We start from the raw sequence: 21,697 nt of genomic DNA on the forward strand, positions 1-21,697 counted from the left end.
TAACAAAACTATGACGCGCGCACAGCATACAGAGCCTATTTTGAGCAGGATTTCTTCTGCAGCTCCTCGGCTGGTTGCTGCTGGAGTAAAACATGTTTTTGTAAGTCCATTCATTGCTTAACAATTCTCAATGCAATCGCATGTTAACAGTTTTGGTGCACGATTAAAAAAAGCTACTATTTTTATTTCTCAACTGGTAATTGAAGCGTGCCTCCCATTCACCATTCAAGTGCAGGCAACAGGCTATCAGTGTGTCACCCACCAGTTTACAAATGTGAGCTAGAGGCAGCATGCATTTGAAAACGGATTTAAATGTGTGAAACCTGAATGTTTTATCTCATATTTTGAGGCATGCCTTACCTTGCTTCAAAGTAGCCTATAGGCAAAATCTGACCACAGAAACGTGGAGGCAATTATTATAAAGGCTTCAAAAGCCGTGCGTTTCAAGTTTGGGGAAGCTTACGATTTATCCTACCTTTTATACCATTCTGTGTGCTAGTTATTATTTTCATGGAACATTTGAATAAGTACATTTTCGTTTTTCAAAATCATTGTACATGGTTAATCATAAACTCTGAATTAAAATGATAAAATGCAAAAGTTAAAAGTCAACTAATGTGAGATCACCAGCCTCTGCCATATAGACAGGTTGATACGCTGTGATCCATTAGATGCTAAAGAAATGAGTGTATGGAATTCATAGCCTATATGCCAATGCAGCAGTAGGGCTGGGCGATATGGCCAAAATATCGTATCATGGTATTTTTCAAATTTATGATGGTATTTGACGCTTTTTATTAATAAAAGTTCTACATTTGCTTTAAGAGCAGTGCGTGACCCAAGGGTGGCAACACATATTTTCAAAATTATTTCAATTGGTGTTTCTCCATTCTGATTGTTTTATACTGTTCAATTCAACTTCAACCTAAAGTAATTTGCTGCATTTCCTGCACTTCCTGCAAAAAACTAGGCCTTATTTTTAACCAAATGTTGCATTTGCGATTTAGATCAAACCACTTGGGTGATGGAAATAGAATGTTTATTCTAATTCTATAGTTAGAATATAAATAATAGTGGGAACTTTGAATACAGTGTTGTTTGACACGACAACGAATGAAAATGCCATTGGCGAATTATTGTGACAGGGTAGGAACCAAAGTGATGTTCAGTGTTTCCTAGGGGACCTTATAATCTTTGGCTACATTAAATCTTTATTCATATAGCCAACATATTCATGCTTCGCCCATTTCTCTTTGATTTAGAAGATACTGTTGCACAAACAACATGCTGATTTAAGCCTCCACCAGTACTGGTATCAGGCTGTATTAGCTAGCTACGTTTGCTCTGACTCAGTACTTTTAATTGGCTAGCCGATTAGCATTAGTGACTAACACGATTTAGCTTAACTTGCTAAGAAAATAAAAACTAGCTGTTTGCAGATGTAAGAAACACAAACTAATATTGTAATTATAGAACACTTGTGGATTTATATTAAGCTCAAAGTGGAAACAACATCGTTGCATGTGCTGCATCGACCATGCAGACTGAACGAAAGTGTCTCGTGGTCAAGCAACAACAAATGCTCTCCTTGAGTGACAGGAGGTGGGACCAGGTCTGTGTGGAAAGCGGCATGACTCAAGTAGCGGAGTAAACTATAAAAATGGACGTTACACACGGCGTATCACATTTAACAAACCAAACATTAAAATACCGTTATAGAAGGTAAAGTAAAAACCAGTCCGTGCATAAATACCGGTATATAGTAAAATACGGTATACCGCCCAGCCCTATGCAGCAGTAGGCCTTCCATCGCTCTTTCACACCGGGGATTGATGATTATCGACGGGGAGATTGTTGGAAAGATTTTTCAAATAGCTTACTGTGAGGAACTATAGTTTTACTATATTTTCATTGATAATGGATGTAATTATAGGTGCGCGCACTCCCTCAACATTATCAGGACAGAGAAACCAAACATGCTCATTGCTCATATGGAGCACTCCAAACAAAATACAACAAATTGACAAATCTTGTAAATTATGGTAATGAAATAAATCAAAACTTGTTTCTCACAAGTGTAGCATGTTGTGAACTCTGCAAACAACGTTTCCACTCAGAGAATGAGAACCGTAAATGTCTGTAATTAATACATGCATTAACAGAAATTAATGTAACCAAATGAAGGGAATTAACAGTACATTTACAATGTGATATACTGTATAAGGGGAATTGATAAAAAAAAAAGATCTATAAAAGTCCAAACAATTCCCTCAATGAATGCGTAAGAATTGGGGGGAGACAGCTGAGCCATTCTGGAGAGACTCGCCTATATCTTCGCCACACACCCCTCCCCTTCTTTTCTTATCATTTTATATTATACTCAAGAAACATTATCATCTTCACACATACTTTAGATGCTTTTCACTGACAGTCGCCATTCAATCAGCTAGGCCTACTTGCCACGCGCACTGCCCAAATTGTGACCTTCCAAAACAGGCATCGGCCTACGAGCTTGCAATTTGAAACAATCCACAGCATTGTTTTTTTAAAATATTAAATAAGCTAATATTAAGCTAAAGTATTTTGAATGATTTTATTTATTTCCATAGACAGTTGTAATTATATAATCTTGGCAAATGTATTTCCATTTACTTCCCTAATGGACCCACCGCAATGTCATTTCTCTCTTGTTCTATTGGTTTTTATATCAACTTTCTTTCATTGTTCAGAAGCCAAACGGCACAATCCTAGTCATATTAGCAACCCATCGTAGTTGTTGCATCTTTAGATTCCCCATCTCTGTCATGCCTATCAGGTGCACTGTTTAGAATGTTTTTTTCCCCAGGTGTGCTGTTTAGAATAGTGTTTACCCGCAAATTACATTTTGGCTGCTTCATTACATGAGTTGCATATTCTGTTAAGATGCATTACCATCATCTAAATGTGGTTTCTGTCATTCTAAGCACAGTGGATGGACACCCTAATGGGTTATGCACCAAATGCATATGAGTCCGGTAAATGTCTGAAATGGCTGGTAAATTTAAATCTTACCGGTCACGGTGCCACATTTTCCTAACAGAAAGCCTGCTAAAAAAGATACAGGTGTCTTTCCTAACTCAGTTGCCGGCAAGGAAGGAAACTGCACAGTGATCTCACCATGAGGCCAATGGTGATTTTAAAACAGTTACAGAGGTTAATGGTTGTAATATGAGAGAACTCAGGATGGATCAACAACATTGTAGTTACTCCACAATACTAAACTAAATGATAGAGTGAAAAGAAGGAAGCCTGTACAGATTAAAACATGCATCCTGTTAGCAACAAGGCACTTAAGTAATACTGCAAAAAATATTGGCAAAGAAATTAACTTTTTGTCTTGAATACAAATTATTATGTCTGGGGCAAATCCAACACAATCACTGAGTACCACTTCATATTTTCAAGCATGGTGGTGGCTGCATCATGATATGGGTATGCTTGTCATCGGCAAGGATTAGGATGTTGGGGGGATAAAAAGAAACGGTATACAGTTACGGTTTTGACTTAAAATCGGCTTAAATATCTTGAAGAATTTTTGAAAGAATGAATGGGCAAATATTGTAAAATCCAGGTGTGCAAAGCTCTTAGACACTTAACCAAAACAACTCGTAGTTGTAACCCCCGCCAAAGGTGCTTCCACAAAGTATTGACTCAGGGGTGTGAATACTTATGTAAATAGTTCTGTATTTATATTTTCAATAAATGTGCAACAAACTTTAAAACATGTTTTCACTTCGTCATTATTGGGTATTGTGTGTAGATGGGTAAGATAATACATCCCATTTAATCCATTTTGAACTCAGACTGTAACAACAAAATGTGGAATAAGTCAACGGATATGAACACTTTCTGAAGGCACTGTAAATTGAAAGGAACAAGCTGCTTGTGCGAGAAACAAGGGCAGGGACATGGCAGGCTGAATAATTTAGTGGGAGGGAAACAGGATACGAGCTGTGTGTGTCCTGGCTAGCGATATGAGCTCAGACTTGATTCTGTACTGTTACTGTGGGAACCCAGCCGTGTATTTACATATTTACAACACCTTATAGACACTGTGACAGGCCTAAACCCACTCCTGCCCAGATAATTTTATGAGCTCTACGTATGTATAGGTATGTGCGCGTCTGTGTGTGTGTATATGTATGTCTAAGCTGCTTACCCCACTGGCACAAACAGCATGTAAGCAAAAACAGAATACGCTTTGTGTGCAGCGGCTAATAAAGAGCTGCCAACCCCAACAACAATGGGAGCATTACTCCCCGCTAACAAGACATAGCCAGGATGCTCTAGCCCCGGTCTGACAGAGGATCATAGGCAGAGCTGTGATTTAATGAGCAGAAGTGAGCAGTGAATGTTGTTCAATTAGGCCCTGTATCCCTTAATGACTGGTTCTGGGCCTGTTTTGCTGTTAAACAGTTCATAATGGTTTCTGGTTAAGGATAAAAAGTAAACAGAGGGTAGTAAAGCCTTGTTCATAATGCAGCCCTTACAATCCCACCCCCGTGGAATTCTAATTTGCAAATAAAAAAATATAAATCTGTTAGTTTAAAATAGAGATGTTATTTTTGCATTGAATGCGTCTCAATCCCCCGCTCCGCCTATGTCGCACTTCCGGATCTGCGGTGAAATGTGACAGGGGTAGAGCGGTGTTGGTCAAACCATGAGACATCCCAAAAATCGCTGTTCTCACAAAACTGTCAGTTGCATCCAAACGGTTTGGCTACAAACTATGGCCTACAAACCCCTCTATTACTCTCACAAAAACAATGGTGTTTTCCGTTTTGCTTTATGACCTCCATAAGTGTCAGGAGACTCGTCTGAAGTCTGTACAGACGATCTGCCATCGTCTGTCTGTAGCGTCCGAACCGTTTGTACCGTCTGAACTGAAGCATGGTGGTCGCAGCATCATGCTGTTGGGACGTTTTTCAGCAGCAGGGACTGGGAGACTAGTCAGGATCGAGAGAAAGATGAACAGAGCAAAGTACAGAGATCCTTGAAGAAAACTTGCTCCAGAGCAATCAGGACCTCAGACTGGGGCAAAGGTTCACCTTCCAACAGGACAACGACCCTAAGCACACAGCCAAGACAATGCAGGAGTGGCTTCGCGACAAGTCTCTGAATGTCCTTGAGTGGCCCAGCCCAGAGCCCGGACTTGAACCCGATCTAACATCTCTGGAGAGACCTAAAAATATCTGTGCAGCGACGCTCCCCATCCAACCTGACAGAGCTTGAGAGGATCTGCAGAGAAGAATGGGAGAAACTCCCCAAATACAGGTGCACCAAGCTTGTAGGGTCATACCCAAGAAGACAAGGCTGTAATCGCTGCCAAAAGGTGCTTCAACAAAGTACTGAGTAAAGGGTCTGAATTACTTATGTAAATGTGATATTTCAGTTTGACATTTTTAATACATTTGCAAAAATCTTTAAAAAAAAAACAACAGTTTTTGCTTTGTCATTATGGGGTATTGTGTGTAGACGAGGGAAAAAACGATTTCATACATTTTAGAATAAAGCTGTAACGTAACAAAACGTGGAAAAAGTGAAGGGGTCTGAATACTTTCAGAATGCACCGTTGTTGCCAAACATATAGGGTTAAATACCGGTAAAAAAAAGAAAATAAAAAAGAAAATGTTTCCTGATCTTTCTTATATCTCTCAGATATAGGAGAGACACTTCAGAACAAACTTCCTTTTGATATTATTTTGGGACTATCAGATACACATAACATGAAATTACCCAGGGAATCGATAGATCATCATTCAGAGGCACAAAAACAATATAATATTAAAAATAGGTGAACCTTTCCTTTACTGCTAAAAATACTGGAATACTGACTGTCCAAACAGTATGTTAGAAGTGATCAAATCAGATGTGTGTGTGTTCAGACAGCACTCATTTGCTGACATGGCTATGCTAGTTGTCATAGTAACAACGGGTGTGTGTGCAGTGGTTGATAGGTGGTGGTGCTCCCTATCACTCAGAAGTTATGTAGCAAGCTAAGGAGACAACAATGCCTTCCATAGACGTTTCCAAGTTGCTTTGAATGTTCAAAATCATAGTAAGAACACTTTTAAAGCCTCAAAGCGTAAGATGATCCAACATTATAAACAAGTAATTTTTTTCTAACCACAGCAGTCAACTGTTTAGCTTTCTAGCAAATTCAGTAATTTATTTGTAAACAATTAACAAGCTAGTTGGCTACCACATGTTCTTCTCAAAACTGTCAACAGAGTAGCTAGCAAGCAACAAGATATGCCAAATATTAGTCTAAAAACCACTTGTAGGCAAATAAATCAGATTGGACCTTTCAGACAAGTTACATGACCAGGATTCAGATTTGTATCTTATTTCAAACCACCTACGAAGGTCGGCTTGAAATATCTGATTCCATTTGCTTTTTGGCTGTTCAGACTGCAAGATAAAAAAAAGAAGATTTGAATCAGATATGCAAAACAATTATATTTGAGTCACTTCAAACTAGAGGTCGACCGAATAATCGGAATGGCCGATTAATTAGGGCTGATTTCAAGTTTTCATAACAATCGGAAATCTGTATTTTTGGATGCCGATTAAAAAAAATATATATTTATTTTTTTAGACCTTTATTTAACTAGGCAAGTCAGTTAAGAACACATTGTCATTTTCAACGACGGCCTAGGAACGGTGGGTTAACTGCCTTGTTCAGGGGCAGAACAACAGATTTTTACCTTGTCAGCTCAGGGATTCAATCTTGCAACCTTATGGTTAACTAGTCCAACGCTCTAACCACCTGCTTTACATTGCACTCCACGAGGTTATGCGAATGCAGTAAGAAGCTAAGGTAAGTTGCTAGCTAGCATTAAACTTATCTTATAAAAAACAATCAATCAATCATAATCACTAGTTAACTACACATGGTTGATGATATTACTAGTTTATCTAGCCTGTCCTGCGTTGCATATAATCGCTGAGGTACGTGTTGCTCCAACCATAAACATCAATGCCTATCTTAAAATCAATACACAAGTGTATATTTTTAAACCTGCATATTTAGCTAAATGAAATCCAGGTTAGCAGGCAATATTAACCAGGTGAAATTGTGTCATTTTGCGTTAATTGCACGCAGTCAGGGTATATGCAACACTTTGGGTAATTTGTCAGAATTTTACGTAATTATGACATAACACTGAAGGTTGTGCAATGTAACAGGAATAATGTTTTGTTTTCAAGATGATAGTTTCCGGATTCGACCATATTAAATGACCTAAGGCTCGTATTTCTGTGTGTTATTATGTTATAATTAAGTCTATGATTTGATAGAGCAGTCTGACTGAGCGATGGTAGGCAGCAGCATGCTCGTAAGCATTCATTCAAAATAGCACTTTCGTGCGTTTTACCAGCAGCCCTTCGCAATGCATTGCGCTGTTTATGACTTCAAGCCTATCAACTCCCAAGATTAGGCTGGTGTAACCCATGTGAAATGGCTAGCTAGTTAGCCGGGTGCGCGCTAATAGCGTTTCAAACGTCACTCGCTCTGAGAGTAGTTTTTTCCCTTCCTCTACATGGGTAACGCTGCTTCGAGGGTGGCTGTTGTCGATGTGTTCCTGGTTCGAGCCCAGGTAGCTATACTGTTACACTGGCAATATTAAAGTGCCTATAAGAACATCCAATTGTCAAAGGTATATTAAATACAAATCGTATAGAGAGAAATAGTCCTATAATTCCTATAATAACTACAACCTAAAACATCTTACCTGGGAATATTGAAGACTCATGTTAAAAGGAACCACCAGCTTTCATATGTTCTCATGTTCTGAGCAAGGAACTTAAATGTTAGCTTTTTTACATGGCACATATTGCACTTTTACTTTGTTCTCCAACACTTTGTTTTTGCATTATTTAAATCAAATTGAACATGTTTCATTATTTATTTGAGGCTAAATTGATTTTATTGATGTATTATATTAAGTTAAAATAAGTGTTCATTCAGTATTGTTGTAATTGTCATTATTCCCCCCCCCCCCAAAAAAAAAAAATATATATTTTTTTTAAATCGCCAGATTAATCGGCATCTGCTTTTTTGGTCCTCCAATAATCGGTATCGGCGTTGAAAAATCATAATCGGTCGACCTCTACTTCAAACTGCCAATATGAACAAGAGTTAGCTAACTAACCATGCTGTTAGCTAGCTACAGATGAAGTCGGAAGTTTACATACACTTAGGTTGGAGTCATTAAAACTCGTTTCTCAACCACTCCACAAATTTCTTGCTAACAAACTATAGTTTTGGCAAGTCGGTTGGGACATCTACTTTGTGCTTGACACAAGTAATTTTTCCAACAATTGTTTACAGACAGATTATTTCACTTATCATTCACTGTATCACAATTCCAGTGGGTTAGAAGTTTACATACACTAAGTTGACTGTGCTTTTAAACAGCTTGGAAAATTCCAGAAAATGATGTCATGGCTTTAGAAGGTTCTGATAGGCTAATTGACATCATTTGAGTCAATTGGAGGTGTACCTGTGGATGTATTTCAAGGCCTACTTTCAAACTCAGTGCCTCTTTGCTTGACATCATGGGAAAATCAAAAGAAAATCAGCCAAGACTCAGAAAACAAATTGTAGACCTCCACAAGTCTGGTTCATCCTTGGGAGCAATTTCCAAACGCCTGAAGGTACCACATTCATCTATACAAACAATAGTACGCAAGTACAAACACCATGGGACCACGCAGTCGTCATACCGCTCAGGAAGGAGACGCGTTCTGTTTCCTAGAGATGAACATACTGTGGTGCGAAAAGTGCAAATCAATCCCAGAACAACAGCAAAGGACCTTGTGGAAACAGGTACAAAAGTATCTATATCCACAGTAAAACGAGTCCAATATCGACATAATGGGGCGGCACGTAGCCTAGTGGTTAGAGCATTGGACTAGTAAACGAAAGGTTGCAAGATCAAATCCCCGAGTTGACAATGTAAAAATCTGTCGTTCTGCCCCTGAACAAGGCAGTTAACCGAATGTTCCAAGGCCGTCATTGAAAATAAGAATTTGTTCTTAACTGACTTGCTTGGTTAAATAAAGGTAAAATAAAAAAATATGTAAAGAATCTGAAAGTCCGCTCAGCAAAAAAGAAGCCACCGACATAAAAAAGCCAGACTACGGTTTGCAACTGCACATGGGGACAAAGATCGTAATTTTGGGAGAAATGTCCTCTGGTCTGATGAAACAAAAATAGAACTGTTTGGCCATAATAACCATCGTTATGTTTGGAGGAAAAAGGGGGATGCTTGCAAGCCGAAGAACACCATCCCAACCGTGAAGCACGGGGGTGGCAGCATCATGTTGTGGGGGTGCTTTGCTGCTGGAGGGACTGGTGCACTTCACAAAATAGATGGCATCATGAGGTAGGAAAATTATGTGGATATATTGAAGCAACATCTCAAGACATCAGTCAGGAAGTTAAAGCTTGGTCGCAAACGGGTCTTCCAAATAGACAATGACCCCAAGCATACTTCCAAAGTTGTGGCAAAATGGCTTAAGGACAACAAAGTCAAGGTATTGGAGTGGCCATCACAAAGCCCTGACCTCATTCCTATAGAAAATTTGTGGGCAGAACTGAAAAAGTGTGTGTGAGCAAGGAAGCCTACAAACCTGACTCAGTTACACCAGCTCTGTCAGGGGGAATGGGCTAAAATTCACCCAACTTATTGTGGGAAGCTTGCGGAAGGCTACCCGAAAAGTTTGACCGAAGTTAAACAATTTAAAGGGAATTTGGCTAAGGTGTATGTAAACTTCCGACTTCAACTATATATACACTCAGGCTTTGGTGAACTCATTCAGTGAAAGCAATGCACTGGGGAGTGACATAAGGTATAGTGCATGAGGTGGCTCTTTTTCCTCTAAATGATCTTTCCCACCAGGTAACGCAATCGCCACACTTTCTGCTGCTGTTGCTCCCATTATTTATTGATTGCCTCTGTTAGTGACACTGATATAGCGCAGGGTTGTTTTACATACTCTTACATTTATCATATTATCTGTTCAAACATCTCTGTAATTCAGGTCAAGTGCTTTCTGAAAGGGGAACATGCTGCAGTGTACCAGCCAAAGAATCTAACCCACACTGATACCATCATGTGGTAGCAAATTCAGCTCTTGTAATGAACCTAGGGTCAACAGAGGTTAGGTTTTCGATTAGGGCCGGGACGATACCAGCATCATGATACTCGTTAGTATCGTGGCAAGGAAACAAGACATAAAGTGGATATAACTTCTTTGGAAAACAGCCTTAATGTTGAAAACAAACATTATGTTGAAATCCAGTCACATTTGTTTATTTTCCAAGCTTTAGCACACAATATTTTACATACAGCAGGTTTTTAAAGGACCAAAGAGTTAGGTCTGCTTCGTGTTTTCATTTTTGCCATGTAAAAAATACTGCGATACCTGTATCATCACAGCCCTAATTACGACATTACGTTATTCACCTAGTGACCCAATAACAATGATTCGGCCCTCCTGAGTGGCGCAGCGGTCTAAGGCACTGCATCGTAGTGCCAGAGGCATCACTACAGAACCTGGTTCGAGCACAGGCTGTGTCGCAGCTGGCCGCGACCGGGAGACCCATGAGGCGGCGCACAATTGACCCAGCGTCGTCCGGGATAGGGGAGGGTTTGGGGATATCCTTGTTCCATCGTGCTCTAGCGACTCGTGGTGGGCCGGGCGCATGCACGCTGACTACGGTCACCAGCTGTACGGTGTTTCCTCCGACACATTAGTGCGGCTGGCTTCCGGGTTAAGCGAGCACTGTGTCAAGAAGCAGTGCGTCTTGGCGGGGTCGTGTTTCAGAGGACACATGGCTCTCGACCTTCGCCTCTCCCGAGTCCGTACGGGAGTTGCAGCGATGGGAGAAGACTGAAACTACTAATTGGATATCACGAAATTGGGGAGAAAAAGGGGTAAAAAGTAAAAAAAATTAAATATAAAAATGTATAAATAAAATACAGGTTGGAGTGATTGTGTGACGCGTATGTAATACAGAACATAAGCAGACACATTCTAAATCACAGGTGTAAAACTCATTCCATGGAGGGCTGAGTCCGAGTATATGCTGTTTTTTGTTATTTCCTTTCAATGTGTGTCCAATTAAGACCTAGACAACCAGGTGAGGGGAGTTCCTAAATAATCAATAACCTTAATTGATCAATAAGTACAAGGGAGAAGCTAAAACCAGCATACATTCGGCCCTCCATGGAATGGGTTTGACACGTGTTCTAAACTGTGCCAAGTCTGACTGACCTTGCCCTTCCGGTTGAATGGTTCGATGGTGAGGACGCCAGCACCAATGTCCACGATCATGCCCAGTTGAAACCCATCGGTGGGGTGGGGCGCCCACACTGGCTTCCCATCCTCCATGGCTAACTACAGCTACCCTGTGGGCTCTGCACAACATGGAGAGAGGAGAAGAGTCAGGAGGTAGAAGCCTGATGATATGCATGCCAACAACAAAATACTACTGAATATCCCCTTGTGGGGTAGTTTAATAAAGTATGAAGCTATTGATCTATCTACAAGTCTACCTTCTGTACATCCCTGATTGAATAAAGATGCCATGCTCCTTACTTCATTCAGATAAACAAGTATAGGCATATACAAAATTGTATGGCAACATTCATCCAACCATGTAAGTGTGTGCAACCCTAGTGTGTGCTTGTTTTCCATTCCATTGTCTTGTTATTCCCTTGATTGACAGATCCTGTAAAAGTGGATTTGCCATATAAAGGGAACAGGACCTAGGTATATCTCCAGAGAGACTCTCCACTTGAGAGCAGAGCTTGAGTCATTTTGACAGGGAGCCAAAGGTGGTGACTTCAGAGGGGACTTCAGTAAAACTTGGGCTCTCACAAACTGAAAGTGTACAATTAAGAATGAAGTGTAGTTTTTGCTTGGCAAAATAGTTATTGAGTGCTGCTAACAATGGTGCAATTACACTGTAAATCAAGGACTAATGCTAAACATTTAGCAAGCCATTTCTGGTCACCTAAATAGTTACTATTTGGCCTATTTTGAGACCAATTATATTTCAAAAATGCTTTTAGTGGGTGAACTGAGGGAGCCAAGCATGTACCAGCTGTTGATGGTGGCATAACAATGACTCCCAACAACAGCAGTCAGAACAGGAGCGTGAAATACACCCCGTCACACCAGCCCCTAGAGGTTTGATCTGTCACTGTGTGAGGGGTGACTGGAGAGCTCCATTGTACAGCATCACTCAGTGATTGTTCTCCTAGTTAGCAGCTTCCCAGACCAGACAGTGTGTGTGTGTGTGGTTTCTCAGGACACAGAGGGCTTGCTGGGTGTTTGGCGGTGACCCAGTTACAGCATGGACGCATGGGAGATTCTTCCAGTGCACTCGTTAATTATTCAGCTTACGCTTGGCCAATCACTTAGTGATTAGATCAACAATGCCTGATAGCTTGGGCATGGAGCTGAACTCAAAAGCAGACTAAGTTTAGGCCTACAGTAAATCTACTAATGTAGGTCCTATGAGTACGTGGACTGTATTAGGTCAGTTCTGTAGTTGGTTTGACACAGGCAAAATCAATTTTGTTCCCAACATAGGGCTACAGCGTGTCATCATTTGGCAGTGTCACCATGCAGAGGCTTACAATTATGTTCCAATGCTAGAGTTAAGGAACAACTGTGTGCACCAGAGCCATTCATCAAAAATATTAATTAAATAAAACATCCAAAACATGGATTGACTTCAACATTCATACTCCATGCAAATCATCAACAAGCACACCCAACACATACAAGTGCTGATAGCTGTACCGTACACTTAATTGGTAATCCCATGGTGTAGGGTTCCCATACAGAACTGACCCTTGGCTCAGCTATCCAATTAGTTTGTGGGATTGAGGTAAAATGTCAGAGGGCAGAGATTGCAAAGTGCTGAGATTTAGCAACTGAAAGAAGAACTGGCCTATACGTGGCAAAGTAGTTACTGTACCAGCATGTCTAGGCCTAATCATCTTTCAAAGCCATAGTCCTACATACATTATGGAGATAAAGGCTATTAAAGGTTTAGGCCCACTGTCATATTTATTCTGGTCTGATGTCCTAAATTTCATATTTTCCAGATATTGGCCTAGGCCAGCGACAGTGGTGGGAAAAGTACTCAATTGTCATACTTGAGTAAAAGTAAAGATACCTTAATAGAAAATGACTGAAGTAAAAGTGAGTCACCCGGTAAACTACTACTTGAGTAAAAGTCAAAGTATTTGGAATGGAATTGCTAAAATGTACTTAATAAGTATCAAAAGTAAAAGTATAAATAATTTCAAATTCTTTATATTAAGCAAACCAGACTGCACTTTTATTTTTTATTGACGGATAGCCAGGGGCACACTACAACACTCAGACATAATTTAAAAATGAAGCATTTGTGTTTAGTGAGTCTGCCAGGTCAGAGGCAGTAGGGAGTTGTTTTGGGTGTCAGGGAAAATGTATGGAGTAAAAAGTACATATTTTCTTAAGGAATGTAGTGAAGTTGCCAAAAATATAAATAGTAAAGTAAAGTACAGATACCCCAAAAAACTACTTAAGTAGTACTTTAAAGTATTTTTACTTAAGTACTTTACACCACTGGCCAGTGGTGGGCAATAAGTTTGGCTTGAGGGCCACGTCGGGATTTCAAAATTCAGCGGAGGGGCGCAGTTTTTTTCCGGAACAATTTGTTAGTTAAAAGCAATTTGCTGGCAAGAAAAAAGGCAGTTATTTGAGAATGTATCGTCCTCGGTCCATTATCATTTCTACATACTCTATCTACACTGAACAAAAATATAAAACAATTTCAAAGATCTTACTGAGTTACAGTTCATAAGGAAATCAGTCAATTAAATAAATTGAATTAATCCCTAATCTATAGATTTTACATGACTGGGAATACAGATACCTTTTAAAAAATGTAGGGGCTCAGAAAACCAGTCAGCATCTGGTGTGATCACCATTTGCCTCATGCAGCATGACATCTCCTTCCCATAGAGTTGATCAGGCTGTTGATTGTGGCCTGTGGAATGTTGTCCCACTCCTCGTCAATGGCTGTGCGAAAATGTTGGATATTGGCGGGAACTGGAACATGCTGTCGTACACGTCGATCCAGAGCATCCCAAACGTGCTCAATTGGTGGCATGTCTGGTGAGTATGCAGGCCATGGAAGGAACTGGGACATTTTCAGCTTCCAGGAATTGTGTACACACCCTTACGTCATGGGGCCGTGCACTATCATGCTGAAACAGGAGGTAATGGCGGAAGGATGAATGGCACGACAATGGGCCTCAGGATCTCGTCACAGTCTCTCTGTGCATTCAAATTGCTATCGATAAAATGCAATTGTGTTTGTTGTCCGTAGTTTATGCCAGCCAATACCATGACCCCACAGCCAACCATTGGGCACTCTGTTCACAACAGCAAACCACTCACCCACACAACATATACATGCTGTCTGCCATCTGCCCGGTACAGTTGAAACCGGGATTCATCTGTGAAAAGCACACTTCTCCAGCGTGTCAGTGGCCATTGAAAAGTGAGCATTTGCCCACTATGCATAGTCACTTTACCCCTACCTACATGTACAAATTACCTCGACTAACCTGTACCCCCGCACATTGACTCGGTACCGCCTGTATATAGCCTCGTTATTGTTAATTTTTTTTTAAATGTTTTTTTACTTTAGTTTATCTAGTAAATATTTTCTTAACTCTATTTCTTGAACTGCATTGTTTGTTAAGGGCTTGTAAGTAAGCATTTCACGGTAAGGTCTACACCTGTTGTATTCGGCGTATGTGACAAATACAATTTGATTTGAAGGCGGGTACGGGTGCAAACCCAGTTTCTTCAGCTGTCCGGGTGACTGGTCTCAGATGATCCCGCAGGTGAAGAAGCCGGATGTGAAGGTCCTGGGCTGGTGTGGTTACGTATGATCTGCGGTTGTGAGGCTGGATGAACGTACTGCCAAATTCTCTAAAATGACGTTAAAGGTATCTTATGAAATGAACATTCAATTCTATACAGCTCTGGTGGATCTTCCTGCAGTCAGCACGTCAATTGCATGCTCCCTCAAAACTTGAGACATCTGTGGCATTGTGTTTTGTGACAATACTGCATATTTTAGAGTGGTCTTTTGTCCCCAACACAAGGTGCACCTGTGTAATTATCATGCTGATTATCTTGGCAAAGGAGAAATGCTAAATAACAGGGATGTAAACAAATTTGTGCACAAAATTCGAGATAAATACACTTTTCGTGCATATGGAACATTTCTGGGATATTTTCTTTCAGCTCATGAAAGATGGGACCAACACTTTACATGTGGGGTTTATATTTTTGTTTAGTATAGTTTTAGACGTTCAAGAGTGGCCTGGAGTGTTTTTGAACCCAAAATAATAACCCCCACCTGAAAACATGGAGGAAATTGGCGCAACCAATTCATTATTTATAAGAAATCCTGCTATGCCCTGCGACGAACCATCAAACAGGCAAAGCGTCAATACAGGGCTAAGATTGAATCATGCTACACCGGCTCCGACGCTCGTCTTATGTGGCAGGGCTTGCAAACTATTACAGACTACAAAGGGAAGCACAGCCGCGAGCTGCCCAGTGACACGAGCCTACCAGACGAGCTAAATCACTTCTATGCTCGCTTCGAGGCAAGCAACACTGAGGCATGCATGAGAGCATCAGCTGTTCAGGACGACTGTGTGATCATGCTCTCCGTAGCCGACGTGAGTAAGACCTTTAAACAGGTCAACATACACAAGGCTGCGGGGCCAGACGGATTACCAGGACGTGTGCTCCGGGCATGTGCTGACCAACTGGCAAGTGTCTTCACTGACATTTTCAACATGTCCCTGATTGAGTCTGTAATACCAACATGTTTCAAGCAGACCACCATAGTCCCTGTGCCCAAGAACACAAAGGCAACCTGCCTAAATGACTACAGACCCGTAGCACTCACGTCCGTAGCCATGAAGTGCTTTGAAAGGTCGGTAATGGCTCACATCAACACCATTATCCCAGAAACCCTAGACCCACTCCAATTTGCATACCGCCCAAACAGATCCACAGACGATGCAATCTCTATTGCACTCCACAATGCCCTTTCCCACCTGGACAAAATTAACACCTATGTGAGAATGCTATTCATTGACTAGAGCTCAGCGTTCAACACCATAGAACCCTCAAAGCTCATCACTAAGCTAAGGATCCTGGGACTAAACACCTCCCTCTGCAACTGGATCCTGGACTTCCTGACGGGCCACCCCCAGGTGGTGAGGGTAGGTAGCGACACATCTGCCACACTGATCCTCAACACTGGAGCTCCCCATGGGCAGGTGCTCAGTCCCCTCCTGTACTCCCTGATCACCCACGACTGCATGGCCAGGCACGACTCCAACACCATCATTAAGTTTGCAGACGACACAACAGTGGTAGGCCTGATCACCGACGAGACAGTCTATAGGGAGGAGGTCAGAGACCTGGCCGGGTGGTGCCAGAATAACAACCTATCCCTCAACGTAACCTATACTAAGGAGATGATTGTGGACTACAAGAAAAGGAGGACCGAGCACACCCCCATTCTCATCGACGGGGCTGTAGTGGAACAGGTTGAGAGCTTCAAGTTCCTTGGTGTCCACATCAACAACAAACTAGAATGATCCAAACACACCAAGACAGTCGTGAAGAGGACACGACAAAGCCTATTCCCCCTCAGGAAACGAAAAAGATTTGGCATGGGTCCTGAGATCCTCAAAATGTTCTACAACTGCAACATCGAGAGCATCCTGACTGGTTGCATCACTGCCTGGTACGGCAATTGCTCGGCCTCTGACCGCAAGGCACTACAGAGGGTAGTGCGTACGGCCCAGTACATCACTGGGGCTAAGCTGCCTGCCATCCAGGACCTCTACACCAGGCGGTGTCAGAGGAAGGCCCTAAAAATTGTCAAAGACCCCAGTCATAGACTGTTTTCTCTACTACCGCATGGCAAGCGGTACCGGAGTGTCAAGTCTAGGACAAAAAGTCTTCTCAACAGTTCTTACCCCCAAGCCATAAGACTCCTGAACAGGTAATCAAATGGCTACCCTGACTATTTGCATTGTGTGCCCCCCCCCCAACCAACCCCTCTTTTTACGCTGCTGCTACTTTCTGTTGATCATATATGCATAGTCACTAACTATACGTTCATGTACATACTACCTCAATTGGGCCGACCAACCAGTGCTCCCGCACATTGGCTATCCGGGCTATCTGTATTGTGTCTTGCCACCCACCAACCCCTCTTTTACGCTACTGCTACTATGTTCATCATATATGCATAGTCACTTTAACCATATCTACATGTACATACTACCTCAGCCTGACTAACCGGTGTCTGTATGTAGCCTCGCTACTGTGTATAGCCTGTCTTTTTACTGTTGTTTTATTTCTTTACTTACCTATTGTTCACCTAATACCTTTTTTTGCACTATTGGTTAGAGCCTGTATGTAAGCATTTCACTGTAAGGTCTACACCTGTTGGATTCGGTGCACGTGACAAATAAACTTTGATTTGATTTATTTCCAGCAAACTAGATACACCCCATTTTATTGCAACACACACTATCATTAATGACATCAATGGGGAGAACATTATCCTAAAAAGGGAAACAAAGGTTACACTTCAAAACTGCCTTCATGTCAAAGTCCCAACCAATAAAGACAGGGTAATAGACAAGACAACAGGTGTGGCCACTGCCCTACATCTGTTAGAGAAAGTGCGCTTGGGAAGGCTGGGGTCAGTGTCTAGGTAAGGTTGGGTTAGCAAGCCATGAGATAAAAATCAGCCATAACTGGGATCTTGGAACTATGTAGCTAAAATATGGAGCCTAGCTTATGCAAACAAGGTTTGTATGCTGAATATAGATATCCCTTAAATATTTTATAATATGCAAACTATACATACATTATACTTAAAAAGTCCACTCTAGCACAAGGAGAACCAAATGTGCTCACTTCAGGTATTGTTATATTGCCCTGCTTTAAATTACACTGAACCCATCTTTACAATGGAGTTCTTGTTAAAGAAAATGTTGACCCATCTTGAATGTTACATTGTTTTTGTGCATCTCTGAGTGATGTTCTATCGATTCCCTGTATAGAAAAGGTGTGCGCCTTTCCAAATCATGTCGAATATACCACAGTCAAGTTGTGGAAACATTTCAAGGATGATCAATGGGAACAGGATGAACTTCAGCTCAATTTCAAGTCTCATAGCAAAGTGTCTGAAAAAATAAGGTATCCTTTTTCTTTTTTGAATAAGGCTGTAAAATAACAGAACGTGGTGCATTTTCATTAGTTTGTTACTGTAGGCTATATGTAAAAACCAAAAAAATCCTAAGTGTTCAATAATTTTTTTTTCGTGGACTGCCTTTGTTACAATTATGAAACAGAAAGCAAGTCTGTTGGAATTGGGTAACAGCTTATTTTTTATGTCAAAATAAAAATACCCCAACCACCAAGACACATGGTCAGCAAGACTCGTGGTGAAATTATGAAAACATCAGTAGCCTAAACATCATAAGCGCCAAACGTGCTTGATAAAGTGAAATTCAGAACAAAAACAATAATTGCATTATAATGAATATAAGTGTCGATAGGACATTCAATTATTGTCTCTTTGTGCTTACATGGTGCGCGTCATTACTCAATGGAATAGGTTAGAGCATATCCATGTCACAAACAACGAAAGCTGGCGAGTGCGTTGCGGATGTTTTTTTGCTTGAGATGTACGGTCTGCTCTCTTAGTGATGACATTTTGTGCTGATAATCGGCCCGTAGCATTGGCACCGTCTTCTTCTATCGAAAACGGTGCAGTCTCATCCCCTCTCAGATTTGGGAGAGCATGGCTTTTGCAATGACAAGATGGTGGGCTCAATTCCCACACCACCCATACATAAAAAATGTATGCACACATGACTAAGTCGCTTTGGATTAAAGCAGGTGCAAAATGGTACATGTAAGACAGTGTTCCCAGGGCGGTTTTATTAGGCCCCCCAAGTTATCGGAGCATTTATTTATATAAAAAAAAGTGTGTTGGCGTGGGAAGAGGGGGGGGCATAAAACACCAGCAAATAAGTTCCAAGTAATTCTTATTTTGGAAATCTGTTCCAAGGTTTTCCCACACATCTTGTTCTGTCCTTAGCACAATAATTTTCCACAGTCCACTGCTTCCATGTTCGATGACCTCAACAGGAAATATCACCAATAACTACAAAGACATCACATAACTAACATCCTTTCTGATATTTAAAGATTGAAGTCTGCAAGAGTTTTGTCAACACCAAAGCAGCAGAGGGAGCATAAAGTATGACATTTTAACACAAAATGGGCACATGTTCAACATCAGAAATGCTATGCATTTTAACATTACATCTTGACAGTTGACTACATGACAGACACTATCACATTAATAAACCATCCACCTAATACAGGTCCCATTATGGGTAGCTTTGAGTCTACATGTAATCCTCTTATGGCTCCTAAGACTGAACGGAAGTGAGATATTTGTCAGGCCTGTTGAAGTATGTAAGGTGTGGTCCCCAGTCAGCCCATTAAGAAAAAAAGTATGTGGGGTGATGCACAGACACCAGTGCAGTAATGGGGGAGACCAAGGTTCATAGGTTAAGGAGGGTTTCCTGGAACACACATACACACCGAACCTCCTACCTGCCTCAAGCTTCCTGTTCCCTCTATGGAAGAGAGGATATGGAAAATACCTTAGGATATCTGCTGTAGCCAGACAGGATGTAGGGAAGAGTGCAGTGGTGCTGGTGAGTCAGTGGTCAATGCAACATTAGCCTCCAACCTAAAGGAGGCCATTCGGGGCTTGTCAGAGAGTAACTTGTTGTTTTTCTTAGCGGGCATTCTATCAAAATGTATTATTATACAGAACAGACAGCATTGACTAAGCACATTATTAATGAGCCTAATGCAGGGTGACCTAACTAGCAGACAGCGGGTTTGAAATGATTAGTCAAATATTATATCTGTTTGGGCTTCTTGCGATCAATTTGCAGTCTACAAATTATTTGTAATTATGTTCCGGCACCATGAGCATCCGTTCAGGAACAAAATAACCCTGCGGCTGAATCTAGTTGATGATCCCTGGCTTAGTGCATTGGCTGTACATTCAGAACATAGCTACTTTGATGGTTAAACTCCGCTGTTGATAACCCAGAATTATGCCACTAATATTTTTGTGATGCTTATTTCATGGCAATTGAAGAATCATGGCATGCACATAACTTCAATAAACAGTAAGAGCTACTTCATAGCTTTGTCAAACAATCATTGGATAAAACTATTTACTAGCTATTGTCTAATAAAAATGTCACATGCACATACTTACATTCTAACCTGACAGCTTAAGTCACATGTCGACATATTTACCTAGCTAAATATGGAGTATCAAACAAGACAATGGCTACATTTACCGAACAAAAGCAGGCAGGCTCGAGCTAGATAGTTATACCGTTATGAGCTAACTAGAGCCCTATAATAACATTCGCAAATGGCATGCTTAGGCAGCTTCTGTAGTTACAGCATTGTGAGACAATTCCACTTAGACATTTTAGAGACATAATGCAACGCGAAATTAAAATTAATGCGGATAATTTTAGCTACATCAGTATTTGACGAATAGTTAGTATCAATCTCATTCGTATTTGCAAACTGCGCTCGCTCCACCATCATCATCACATAGCTAGCTAACGATAGCTAGCCACTCCCAGTTAGCTAGCCACGAGCTAACAAGTGTAGCCTACAGGTTATATCTAGCTACCTCGCTAAATGGTTTGCAAGAATACTAAAGAGGAACTTACAACAATGTAGCCCTTAAACGATACGTCTGTATTCTTGATGTGGCTCAACGAAAAACGGGTTAAAATTCCCGCATACAAAATATAATTGACAATATCCGAAGTCTTATTTTGGTACTCTGTCGACCCGTAATTCAGCAGCAGCCTACCCACAGCTGAGCAGACTGAAGTCCAGCTGGGAGGCAGAGATGACGTCACTGGGAATGCGCTTCTTTCCAGGAACAGTAACCGTCATCATAATGATACCTGTAGCATAAAGGTCGTGAAGTTGTATTAGTTGCAGCGTAACTTGATAATCTGCATTCGTATGTACTATATTGTCGAAGGATATTAATTCTCACTTGAAATAGATGAAAGTAATGCATTTGTCCTTGTTTACTGTTGATAGCTACAGGATTGCTTTTAAATTATAATATTGTTTCCCCTTTTCCCCAGATGATCATGGGGAAAAGTACAGAGGGCAGATGATAGATGCAAATTAGCATACATCACAATGGTTTCAATAAAAAGGTGTGTAAAATTCTACTTCAGGCTCATAAATATTTGAGAGACTGGTAATTTAAACACATCACCTGAAGACAACATATCCCCCATTGAAGCCTATAATGGGTTGGTAGATCTAATTAGGACATATGATACCCATTGTATCACATTTCCCACAGGGAGAACGCATATAAATGTGACATGAAATGTTTACTTTCTTTGTTCATGTTACAATCCTGTCCTCCATGTCCAGTTCACATGTCAAAGACCGC

At 41.0% G+C, this 21,697-nt stretch overlaps 1 protein-coding gene across 7 annotated transcripts in view; it reads right to left on the reverse strand.

The window, feature by feature from the left end:
• The window catches only part of myo6b (myosin VIb), a 95,491-nt gene extending 74,317 nt beyond the window's left edge, over positions 1–21,174 (reverse strand). For all 7 annotated transcript variants that reach the window (XR_006770920.1, XM_014210178.2, XM_014210177.2 and 4 more), the window contains exons 1-2: positions 20,946–21,174; positions 11,323–11,465 (exon numbers count right to left, since the gene is read on the reverse strand). Coding sequence is in view for 6 of the 7 variants with exons in the window: in XM_014210178.2 (XP_014065653.1) it covers positions 11,323–11,439 (117 nt within the window). In the remaining variant the exon portion in view is untranslated. The remainder of the gene's footprint in view (positions 1–11,322; positions 11,466–20,945) is intronic.
• Between the last annotated feature and the right edge of the window lie 523 nt (positions 21,175–21,697).

This window comes from Salmo salar, chromosome ssa09 (genome assembly GCF_905237065.1).
Source record: "Salmo salar chromosome ssa09, Ssal_v3.1, whole genome shotgun sequence".
In the NCBI taxonomy this organism is placed as follows: domain Eukaryota; kingdom Metazoa; phylum Chordata; class Actinopteri; order Salmoniformes; family Salmonidae; genus Salmo; species Salmo salar.